At 37.8% G+C, this 12740-nt stretch overlaps 4 protein-coding genes across 4 annotated transcripts; all 4 read right to left on the bottom strand.

Annotated features, from left to right (window-relative positions):
• Positions 1-344: 344 nt before the first annotated feature.
• On the bottom strand, positions 345-2000 carry TM35_000272020 (vacuole import and degradation; the record flags this gene model as incomplete). Its single annotated transcript, XM_029028095.1, has 1 exon — positions 345-2000. One exon carries the CDS (start codon positions 1998-2000, stop codon positions 345-347), a length of 1656 nt encoding a protein of 551 aa, XP_028880678.1.
• Positions 2001-2315: 315 nt separating this feature from the next.
• TM35_000272010 (putative DNA-directed RNA polymerase III largest subunit) lies at positions 2316-6872 on the bottom strand (the record flags this gene model as incomplete). The annotated part of the gene is made up of 1 exon (XM_029028094.1): positions 2316-6872. One exon carries the CDS (start codon positions 6870-6872, stop codon positions 2316-2318), a length of 4557 nt encoding a protein of 1518 aa, XP_028880677.1.
• A 1260-nt stretch (positions 6873-8132) lies between these two features.
• Positions 8133-11357, bottom strand: TM35_000272000 (uncharacterized protein; the record flags this gene model as incomplete). Its single annotated transcript, XM_029028093.1, has 1 exon — positions 8133-11357. The coding sequence occupies one exon, from the start codon at positions 11355-11357 to the stop codon at positions 8133-8135; it is 3225 nt and encodes a 1074-aa protein (XP_028880676.1).
• Positions 11358-11743: 386 nt separating this feature from the next.
• Positions 11744-12637, bottom strand: TM35_000271990 (uncharacterized protein; the record flags this gene model as incomplete). Its single annotated transcript, XM_029028092.1, has 1 exon — positions 11744-12637. The coding sequence occupies one exon, from the start codon at positions 12635-12637 to the stop codon at positions 11744-11746; it is 894 nt and encodes a 297-aa protein (XP_028880675.1).
• Positions 12638-12740: the final 103 nt, after the last annotated feature.

The following is a 12740-nucleotide window of genomic DNA, read 5'->3' as shown; positions in this document are numbered from 1 at the left end:
TTTTTTTTTTTTCTGTTCTTATTCTTATTTTTCTTTCCTTTTACCATTCTCTTTAGTAATTCATGTATTTAAAACACAAAATAGCCGCAAGTCCAACACGTCCCCTAATTCACTACAAGCAATAGTTACTGACCAAGTAAAGGTACCAAAAGCATCTTTTAACCCACCTCCAATTCATAGTGTGGAGGAATAATTGGCTGTAGGGAAGAACAACAGCAACAGCAACAACAACAAAAAAAAAAAAAAAACAATAACCCCGAACAAATAGGGAAATGACGCACCTGATATTTTATAATTCCCCATCAACTATTAGTTAAATGGTTTGCGCAGAATTTCGCTGGTCTTCACAAATAAGCATAACGCCTTGATCCCCTCTCTGTACGCTCGTGTAACTTCAAAGGAGCCATACAGATATCAGAGTCAGTCAAGTACATTAGTTTATCTGGAATATGGGCTGAAACGCCAATGACATCATTTCTCACAAGGGCACTTTCACCAAGACACGCGCGTCCATTCTCCTCAGCCCGCTTTACAGCCTCAAGACTCCATGTGAAGATGTAGTTTCCACTGTAAGCAGTTATGCAAACCTCGCGTCCACCATTCTCATAGCGATCAAACCCACCAGAAACAAAATCCAGTTTTTCAATACCTCCAAGTACTGCAAGCTGCTTTGATGTTGGTTGCAATTTTAACGGTGTTGGCTTCTTCTTACCCATTTTTGAGACAAACCCAGTCGTATTCTCGCCTCGGTCATCCACATACGCAGTAGGCATAAATAATAAAAACTTTTCACACACCGCCACAACATAGGCTCCATCTGCCGTCACGTCCACTGCAACAATTGGTACCTTAGTCTCTAACAGTGTCTGAGCTGCCTTTGGATTGTATTTGCCATCTTTCCGACGACTGCCTGGAGGACCACGGTACAGACGAATACTTCCCATCATATCACCAATGACAAGGTGTCCATCCCTCGTGGTTGCATGGCAGGTAAATGGTTTCTTTAATGATGTTAGTCTGTATTTATCCAGTGTACAACCAGGTTCCATGACAATATTTTTACGAGGGTCCATCCGACAGTCCACGTTAAAGGCGACGTTATCAGTGAGGCAAGTATACACTGGCACTGGATCAGCAACGTGAGCACTGTATGTTATTGCCGTTACTTTTTCAGGAAGTTTGTGTTCCTGTACCACCTTTCCATAATCTATGTCATACTCGTATAGTTTCTGATCATCTATACTGAGAAGTTGTAGTTTAGTTTCAGTATCATCTAATAATGCATCCTCACATGTAGTTAACCCAGGTATCCGTACTTTTCCTGAGGTACCTTCATTAAAACCATATGAATCAAACTTGTGTGTTTGAAGTTCAACAGAATCTTTAGCCCTTCTTACCACCATTGCATTATTGAACTTCATGGATTCACTATAACAGATATTTCTACCACCAGTTTTAGTTGCCGCCTCATGTGAGACATCCAATTCGTAAACAGGTTCTTGGTAGTCTTCATCTGGAATCTGTGAAGTGGCAGAATTTCCAATGTATTCATAACCTTCATCCTCATTGGTTATCGCATCAACATCTGAGGATGTCAAAAGAGCGTAGGTACAACGATTGTAAATCTCCACAAAGCGCATTGTAATATCCTCTGGTGTCATTCTTGAATTCTCTCCAGAGAATACGAATGCCATGGATTCCAGTTTACCATCCATATATGCCGGCCAATGTACAGAGCCTGCCTTCCGACTGTACCCGAAAGAAAGACCACACCCAATAGGTTGAATAAGTACTTCACTCTCCTCACCATCAAAATCAGCTAAAACCTGAATAAAAAAGGATTCCCGTGATATTCTTAGAATCCTCATGGTGCATTGTTCACACTCCGATGAGTCAAAAATGGCTTTGTACCGTTCTCCTTTCATGAAATATAGTGTACCATATTCACTGAACAATACCTTCTCTTCCTCATGGCCCTTATCCTTATTTTTTGACCACATCAATAAACCTTTATAAATGAAAAATAAATAAAATAGAAAAATATCAGATAATTTCGCTTTTTTTTTTTTTTTTCTCGCTTGTGTTATCAAGATGGTTATCTCTCCTAGAAAAGAGAAAAATAATTGCAACTAGAATTTGAAGACAAAAATAAAAAAGAAAAATAATAATAATGAGTAATGAGAACACAAACCTGTACATCAGAAGGCATTAAAAAAAAAAAAAAAGTGATAAACTAATGCGGGAATAATAATAATAATAATAATAATAATAATAATAATAATAAAGGTTTAAACTAATGGAAAAATGAGCATGTCTTAGGATAACGCAAGCTCGGTACGTACAAATTGTACAGCTTCTGTGAATTCACGAAGTAATTGTTGATGCTCTGGCTGCCCCGTTGGTAACATTGGGTTTTCATACCATCTAGCCACCACACCATTTTCTGGTTTCGAAGTAACGTAACAAATTCCACTGAAATGCAGTAAACGACAATTACGGTTCATCGAAGGTATATCAGGAAGATATCGGTATTTAGAACTTGTCAAGAGAGTAAGAAGATGTCGTCGTAAACGTGGTTCCTCTTCACTACTATTAGCGCGTACAGTAAATCTACAGACAAAATATTCGTCCTTTGCCGTGTGATAGTAGTTAGGAATTGGTATAGCACGTAAGTGAAACCGAGAAGCACTAGCTAGAAACGAACAAAACCAATCCGTTACAATTGGTGCAATGCATACTAACCATGAGACCTTTAGAAAATAATGACATTTTGGGTTAAACGCTTCTGGTAAGGTAATTTCTACAGACATCATACGATTCTTTACAGGTGCATCAAAGGAAAGTGTTCGCCCAGTCTTGTGGTCCATAACACATCGTCGTTCAGTTACTTGTGAATTGTCATACATGAGTACAACACGACGAAGTGATAATATATCGGGATAATCAAAATCATCTGGTATATTTGTCGTTAATTCTGAAGAGTCTTCTCTCCATTTCATCTGACTAGACATAGCAAGATGGACACTAAAACGATAACGGATAAATTTTAAAAATTCTTCAAATGAAATAGATGTACCTTCAAAAGTCTCGGGAAGTAAGGCTACACATACTTCACCTTCACGTAGTGAACAATTTGTTGAAGAAGGAATAAAGGCCTCATAAATTTCACGTTCACGAATATATGAGTCAAGTTGTTCCCATCGAAAAGTATGTTTTGCACCAATTTGAGTTTCTAAAAGTATTTTTCGCCTACTAAAACCTGATTTCATGTAATTTAAAAGAAGATATTTATATGTAATCATATGAGTTGCTTGAGCATTACTATACATACCACGATGCATCATACGAGTTACTGAAATATCATGACCTGTTTCTGCTATTTTTAATTCATGAATTTGGTGACCAATAGACATCTCTAAACGAGCATTTCGGGTAGGATCTTCACGTGGCCATTGTACTCCCGCTATAGAAGGACCCACAACAACTATTTGATACTGTTGTAATAAACGTTGAAGGACGTATTCTAGTAGTTGCATATTCTTTTGAATAGAAACAGCGTATTGATGTGTAGGTAGAACAAAAAAACTATCACGTGGATAAGCAGATTTTGTTCCATAAAGTGGAAGAATTTTACAATGACATAATGAAACCCATGGTGAATGAACAGCAGATGAGGAAGGTAACTCAGGGTGGGCGAATTGCCATCGACGACGCAATAAGACATCTGTATTAACATTATGTGAGGTAGATGAATCAATTCCTGAAGTTGTTATTGAACGATATGGACTAATTGGTTTAATAGCAAATAGAATACTATTTCGTATCTGCACATGTGCTACTGTTGTTTTAAAGCATGTTGTATTATCACACTCTACAAACAATTCAGGATGAAATGTAAAGACAACTTCTTCAGATGTTAAGAAGGTAATATCACTGCGTCGTGATGCAAGAACTAGTACCTTACCATCTTCAGAAATAGTACTGTAATCTTGGAAAAATATTTCAGAGGCTCGAAAGTGAGAACTAAAGTATTCTTTTTCATCTATTGAGAGACGATCATCCTTACCTGAAAAAGCATTCATAAGTATTGACCATGTATCTTTATTTGAAAGTAATTCCAATGACCATTTAGCTTTAGGGAAAATCATTTGATTGATTTGAAGCTTAAGAATTACATACCCACTCTGTATATCACTATCTAAAATATTTATTCCACATGGGATAATACCACCTACCTCAGATGGTATGACTGTACTTCCAGCACGAGTTTCCAAAAAAGATACTTGTTTTTCTTTCATGACGTATTCAAGTATACGATCACGATTAAATCCATCCTGTTGCAACACCCCACTACCATGTAACGAATACCACGCTGCCTTTATAAAGGATGACGATTCCTGATGATGTACCGACTGCTGCTGATGCTGCTGTTGTTGTTGTTGTTGTTGTTGTGTAGGATGTATCCACCTGAGACCTTCGCCGCCAAGCATAGCATAATCCCCTCTACTTAGTGTTGAGTATTTATATGGATCCAAGTGGTTATTCTGCGGGGTATCTGGAGGGAGTACCGGTAGGAGGAGTGGCGGTCGTGTGTGCGGGGGCGGTGGTCCCTCCGCTGCGGCTGCCGCCCGCCCCCACGCGGCCTGCGGGAGGAGCCCGAAGAGCAGTCGGCCCGTCGACGTGGGGTCGGGGACGGGGTGGTAGAAGAGACACCGCGCCCACGCCGGCTGCTCGTAGAGGCGACGGGGCTGCTGGTCAATGTGGAGATGATATTGCGACCGCAGCGTCTCGTCGTCCGGCATGTACTCCAGCAGCGGCGTCAGGTGGAGTGGGGGGCGGCCAATGCAGACAATATTCACACGCTCAATCCCAGCGTTGAAAAGTCGAGTGCAGGTCGCCTGGAGAAGGTCATTCCGCACCTGATACAGACCTTTCCCACCAGAGACAACAGTAATAATATACCCCGTCTGTCCATTTACAAGTTGTTGTGTACAACGATCCAGTACAAGACTAATAGTCTCCATAGTACATGTATTTTTGGCATGGACAAAAAGGTCTCGTTCGGTGATTGCATCTGGTGAAATCATACCACGATTCACAGCCTCAGTTTTTGTCTTTGAATTACTATTAGTATTAGTATTAGTAGTATGATGATGGATATCTTGTTGAAAACTAATATTTTCTTTTCCCCCAAGAATATCAGATTCACTTTCTGACTTACGATTAGCCTTCAATGTCTCTCGTACCTCGCATAGGATACGCTCGATAAGTACATCACATTGAAGTCCAACCTCCTCTGAAATATGGGCACTAGAGGCTTTACGTGGTATTTTCATCTCATGTAAGAAATCAACATTATCATTTATAGCATACTCTGGATGCAACCTTCCTACCATTAAAATGTTTATGAGTGGAGAAGCTTTATGCTTTGGTATTTGTTGCATTAAATACTCCTTCAGAAACCTTTTTACAGCCCAGGCAATTGTAATACGACCATCCAAGGTAGGATCCCACATCTCTTTTGATATCTCCAGAATAATAAAGTGAACGGCAGAAAGAGAGCAAAAATTCACAAGGGTATTCTCTGTGACAAGACCACAACGCACACGACGAAATTTCCTTTCTACATCCTCCTCACCCTGGTTATGATTTTGTTGATGTTGTTGCTGCTGTTGATATTGTGTGGATGTGTTCATTGACTTCATTTTTTTTGTTGAAGCCCAAGGGGTGTCCATCATCTTAAATACCCCATCATTATCAAACATGTCATTGTTACTATTATTATTATTATTATTATTATTATTATTATTATTATTATTATTATTATTGACAGTACTCTTGAAGTTATCACCTTGATATGTTTTAGTTGTGTCACTACCTTCCATTGTCCCATTCTGGTTCACACTTTGGAGCATTTCATTAACTTTCATGGTGAAACCACAAAGAGTCACTTCTTGTCCCTCGTAAAGAATTTCATCACGCAACGCTTCTGAAATAAGAAACATATCAGCACGAGAAATAGATTGGTCTTCAAAAGCCAATTCTACATGAGATAAACCAAATCGCTCACGAACCTCAGTATACGTCGGCACAACACGTGCTATGGCCTTACCTTTTGTAATATCGTTAATAAACTGACTCTTATTTGCCAATGATTGGTGTACACTAATAGCACCATTCGCATGTAGAGCGTCCTTCTCACCAAAACAATACGCCCGACAAACCCAGGTATCGTAGTTTGAGGTGGCAGCAAATGGAGTATTACTCACAATACGTTGTGAATCTGATGGAAATGTATCACTACCAGAATTCCCCATTATTGTCGTCGTTATCATTGTTGTTGTTGTTGTTGCCACTGTAGTTTTTGTTGTATGCTGAGTAGTTTGCGAACTCCCAGGATCCGAAATGAGTGGAGCTGATACCCTCATAGAAACAGTCTCTGTGCAAGAGGACAATAAGGTGGTAGATGGCGACATGTTTCTGCCACTCCCAACTCCGTGATGTTGTTGGCGGTATTGATTGCCACTGGAAGAGTTCTTATTACTACTATTACCACCAACACATATAGTGGTATTGGTATTATTATTATTATTAGTATTACTACTACTAGTTGTTGTAGTAGTAGCCGTATTAGAACCATTGGAATTACTGTTACCACAACTCGGTATAAACAGTTCAATGATAGCCTCTGTAAATTGTTCTTGTGAAGATGGCATGGGAAGAGAGTAGTTCTTTGGGCAGTAGAGAAAAGGCGCTTTAGCGAGACTGTCTGTATGGGCACGGAATACAACTGTCACTGGTGCTTCACTACGAGCAGCCGCATTCGGCTTCACTGCCGGGCGTTGCCGTTGCCGCAATCCCACACCCTTCATTTAATTACAAACAGAGACAAGAACACAGACACAGACAGTCAGGCAGAGAGAGAGAGAGAGAAGGAGAAAGAAAGTTTCTCTCTTATTTTTTTTTTATTTTTCTTTCTCACTCTCTCACTCTCCCTCTCTCTGGGTAGAGAAATTTCCTGCTTAAAGTCCTCCCCCTTTTGCGTTTGGGATGTTCAGAGACTGCCTACGCAAGCCTCTCTCTCCTCTTTAGATGTTCTCAGATATTTAAGTATAAGAAAGAAGAACAAGAAAGGGATACAATAGATATCATATATATATAGATAAAGCAATAAGATCCTCAACAGGACTCATTCATGGGGATTCGTCACCCCACATAAGAGCAACGGAAGAATATAATAATAATAATAATAATAATAATAATAATAATAATATAATATAATAATAATAATAATAATAATAATAATAATAATAATAATAATAATAATAAAGGTGATAGGGAAGGAAAAGGAGAGGACGTGGAGCCATAGCCAGAATAAAATGTAGAGAAACAAAAGGAAAAAAACAAACAAATGAAATATATTACTCCCCCTTCTCTTCTTCACATCGGTGAAGAGAGATAGAGGGAGAGGGAGAGAGAAAATTCCGCCCCGTATAGCAAAAAAAAAAAAAAAATGCAGTGAGATGGAAGAATACCAACCTCAGTAAATTAAAATAACTAAACCGTAATATATTCAAGCAAGAAAAAAAAGAAAAAAAGAGGCAAATAAAGCAATGAATGAACGACTAAAATTGCTGCGTCATGTAAACACTTGCCATACTATTTATTAGCTTTATCCCAATATTGATTGTGAAAAATTTTTTGTTGTTTTCCTTATCCCAACAAATCAATCCCTCTATATATAGGGAGACACGGATGTATATAAATATAGCTGCATGTATATAATGTAGTTGTGGGTAAGGATGTATTCCTGTTTCTTTTAATTTCCAAAGGGATAAAGATGATGATAATGATAATGATGATGATGATAACAACCAGAAGAGACACTACAGTTGAAATGATCCCCGCAAAATATATATATATATATATATATATATATATTCGCTTTGTTTCTTTTTTTTTTTTTTACGTGGTCCATTTACTTAATTATTCATCTTCCTTATTATCATTATCATAATTATTTACTGGTTGATTCACCTCTTTCGCAATATGCATCACACTTTCAAAAAATTGATATCACTAACGTCTCAATATACCTTTATTACTAACATTCCAAACAAGAAAAAACTTTACTATAGCATGATCTGAAGATCTTTAAGCATAGATATAACCTTTCGACTTACTCTTCGATTCGGATGCCCGTTAAGTCGCCTTCTCATCTCTTCTACTAGCATAGATATGCGTTGTTCAGACTGAACTGCGCTCTTTTTTTTTTCTTCCTCTTCTTCCTCTTGAGTATTACTTTCCTCTTCTTCTTCATCTTCCAATCCTGTCACTCCAGTATGATAATTAGAGAAACCACTAACATATGAACAAGTAGTTTTAGCGCGTTGAGAGAGTACTAATATGCGAATTTCAAGTGCCAATGGAACCAATAATGGAGGAAAACAAGTTGAATCCAGTGACTTGGGTAATTCCAATATCGTCGTCGTTTTATTATTATTATTATTATTATTATTATTAGTATTATTATTATTATTAATCTCTTCAGATCGTTCCTCTTCTCTCTTCTTCTGTCGTTTTTCTTGAGAAGCCTGTTGTCGAAGTACATACGCCTTACTTACAGACCCTAATGCCGTTACGCAACGATATTCCGCGTGCCGCTCCAATCGGTTCACTCGTTCTAATGCCATCTCCATATCTCCAATCGCCATATAATAGTAAACATAACAGAGTTCCAATATACAACGAAACTGCCAGTATCGACAACGTTCTTTCGTTGTGGTAAATAAGCATTCTTTACCTTTTAAGAGGAAATCCATTATATATAAAAGATAAATAACTTTTGCACGTCCAGTTGTGGTGTTCACCTCTTCTGTAGATCCCCCATCATTATCATATATTGCAGCAGATGATACCTCTTCATTCTCATTTAAACTCCGTAAAAAAGGTGGATCCATCCCACCTTCTGGAAATCCATCAAAATATTCATTATCTACAAATCCCGAGGTATAAGGAACAGTTCCCCATCGACATCTATTCCAGCGAGGTATTTGAACTTTTCCAAGACCAGGTACTCTCCATAGACGAAAAGCAATATCGAGAAATCGCTTTACGGCATAAAACGCATTACACATTATTGGGAATAATGATACCGAAGTAGTATCAAGATTCATCCCTCGCGTACCCAAGATTCGACGACGTCTAATAAAACTAATTATCGGAGCTTGGTCTTCTTCAAGTATACTCTCATCCGTTTCAATTAATACAGAAATATCATCTTCATTACCACTGTTATTATTATTATTATTATTATTATTATTATTATTATTATTATTATTATTATTATATTCCTCTGACCTATTCTCCCCTAAAAGAATATCACTTAAGGAAGAATCCTCAAGATCACGCAAAAGAGCAATATCATCAATAAATGAAAAAGGACCATAGTTTTCCTCATTATCACTAGATATTTCAAGTTCAGATGACTCTTCTGGAGCTGAAAGAGTTGTCCAATTCGTCATGGCATCAATTCCAAGGTTACCACGATTAGCCATATCCAATAACATTCGCATCATTTTCACAAATTGACGCAAATCCCGAGGACCTGTAGAAAACTGTAACTTTTGTACAAGATCAAACTGCTTACATGCACATTTTCTATAAGCATCAAATATAGTTTGTGTAGAGCTTAAATCATTAGGCCTCCGCCATGGAGGTACGACTTCAGCATCACTATCAAGACTATTAGATTGAAAAAGTTCATCACTACTATCTTCTGACTCTGAACTAAAAATAAAATTAGAGTATAGATGTATTTCAGAACCAATATCGGTAATATCCGTTACATACTGCATTACCAAAGAAGTAACCGGTACTTCCACCGCAACTTCACCTACAGTTTGTTGTTGTTGTTGTTCTTCTTCTTCTCCTCCTACTCTTACTCCTATTCCTACTTCACGGGTTTCTTGAGGTATTTCTTGTTTCCGTAAACAACCATTGGATTCCAGTACCTTTACCGTGGCATCAATACCAGAGGAAAGTAAAGCACCCGTACGTTTATTATATACAACTGCATTTACAATATCAGAATCACCTTGTGTACTGTGTAATAAATTCCCATTTCGTAAAGACCAAAAATATACTTTACCACAATCACCTCCAGAGCATATAATATTATCATTTTCCATGAAAGCAACTTCTTTAAACATAGTTTGATGATTTTCTCGTCCTCGTAAACGCAACGTATTATGTGCAATTACATCTGGTAATGTACTCTTTGTTCCCATTCCTAAAAGACGTTCAAAACTATTTCCACATTCATTAGAATCACCATAAAGAATTTCTTCTTTTTGAGGGGAATACAAAGTTTCCAACCAAGGAACGGCATAAATATCTTGACGACGGTAATTAACCGCTAACCAATCACCAGCATCACTAAATGCAAGTCCACTAACTCCATCACTCCAATGAACACTTGAAATAGACATAGAGGCAAAAGCCCCAAGGAATCCCATTCGCACATCATGAAAATATACACGTGAGGTATTTGTACCGGAGGCAATTAAAAAAGGCCAACGTTCATGAACAGCTAATGCTCGCACTTGAGTTACTTCTCTAATACAGGGATTTCCAACATCTGGGGGTTGATTATAAGAAGAACGTAAACGGGTATCCACACGAGCTATTACTCCATTAGAATATGCAACATAAGCTGTTTCTGGCCACCATACGGATGTTGCTATGGATGAAGCCATACACATATGACGACATTTATAAAAAGGTTCTGCCCTTTCCAAATCTGTGAGTAAGGTATGTCCATCCAGTGCACATGAGAGTACACATCTTTCATTACCTGGAAGGAAAACAGCATCAAATATATTAGAACGATGCATTGTACGGAAACGGTTTCGTAACGTCCAATCACATGTATCATAGAGACAAAGAGAAAGATCATCAGATCCAGATAATAATAATTCACCTGAACTATTTAACGAAAGTGAATTTACACATCCCGTATGACCATTAAGTTCACGGCTTATAGAAAAAGAAGAAGTATACACATCAGCATACGTTAATGGGAAATCAAGAGGTACATGTGTGGCTTGAGCAGGTGACTCATCGTGAATATCTACACTAATCGTATCTTCTGCAGTCAATTTACCCTCATCACCAGAAGGAAAAGAAGAAAGATTATTATTGTGAGAATTTAACTCGTTTTTATATGATGTGTGATTCATGTACATCATTGTAGATGCCAAAGGGCAAAGTGGTTGCATGCGGTAAGCAAGATCGGCATTATACGTCCGCATTGTCTCCGTCTTTGCATACCGCCGCAGTCGTGGGGAGTACTCCATGCGGAAGAGCACTAAACCCCCCACAACCTCCTTCTTTTCAATGAGTTCTTATTGAATGATTTTCTTATTTTTTGTTTTTTTTCTTTCTTTTTTGGTTTTGTTTTGCTTTGTGTAACGCGAGCGTTTTCCTAGTTGTTGGATTTGGTGTTATTATTATTATTATTATTATTATACTCTTCTTTCGTTTTTCCCCATTGCAGGGGTGTATGAGAGATAAAGAAAAAAAAAAAAAAAGAGGTAGATAGGTGGGTAAGAATACAAAAAAAATTAAATACATACATAGAATCAACAACAACAACAACAACAAGAACAATAAACGAGTAAAATTTTGGGAGAGAAAGAATAATTATATATATATATATATATATAATTATATATATATGAACTCAATGTATATGGCGTTTTCCATGTACGAGTGTGTCACGCAAGAAATGATACGCCTCAGTAAGATTATCTTCTTGTTGTTGTTTCATATTCAAAGACCATTGATGCTCCTCCTCACGTTTGCATCTCTCCTCTAACAATTCTCGTTTGTGCCTCTCATTCTGTAGAGAGAGTTCACGTTCTAAATACAATACACGTTTTAAAAGTGCCACATGTTCTTCATTCTTTTGACGAAGTTCATCCTTTAGTGTAGAAACATACGTTCGCCACATATTTCCTTCATTCGTATATCTTAACTGTAATGATGAGAGAACTGTATTATACTCTAAAATGACTTCCGCAAGTATTTTGTATATTATCTGAAGTTGAACAAATAAAGAGGAAGACGGGGTATCTTCTTTGATAAACTTCATCTCTTTACTTTCTTCTTCTTCCACTGTACTGCAGGACTCGAGTGGCCAGGCATAAAAGACTGGTGGTTTTTCCGTATGAACAGCTCTAGTGGTTTTCTCAACATTATATCTATTCATTCCCACTAAGGGATGAGCATCAGTGGATGAATGTTCCTTGTCTACAGTGGAACACGGTAAACAGTGGATAAGTGTGTGCGGTCCCCACGACTGCAGTTGTCTCCAGAGTATCTTCAGTACATCCTGCAGAGAAAAGGGATTTTTCTTCACTAATGTGGGATTCTTCCACTCTGTATTCATCGGCAATGTCAACATCACATCTTCTTTTTCTTCTTTTTCTTTTTCTTTTTCTTTAGTTGCTGAAGGCCGCAAGGAAGACCCGCAGACGTAACAGAACCGCACAGGTGTGGAGTTAAAAGAGGGAATTCCTGCAGAAAAAGCAGGAGGAGATCCACAGGCGTTACATCGCCGGAGTGTTTTTCTCATTCCTCTCTTCTTTTGTGTGTTTCTTATTACTATTGCTACTATCGTTCAGTTGTACTATGTTCTTTTTTTGTTTTTTGTTTTTGTTTGGTTTATTTTTTTTTTT

The sequence above is a fragment of the Trypanosoma theileri genome (genome assembly GCF_002087225.1).
Source record: "Trypanosoma theileri isolate Edinburgh chromosome Unknown TM35_Tth_27_V1, whole genome shotgun sequence".
In the NCBI taxonomy this organism is placed as follows: Eukaryota; Euglenozoa; class Kinetoplastea; order Trypanosomatida; family Trypanosomatidae; genus Trypanosoma; species Trypanosoma theileri.
The sequence above is the reverse complement of the archived record's forward strand: the minus strand, read 5'-3'. Positions and strand labels throughout refer to the sequence as shown.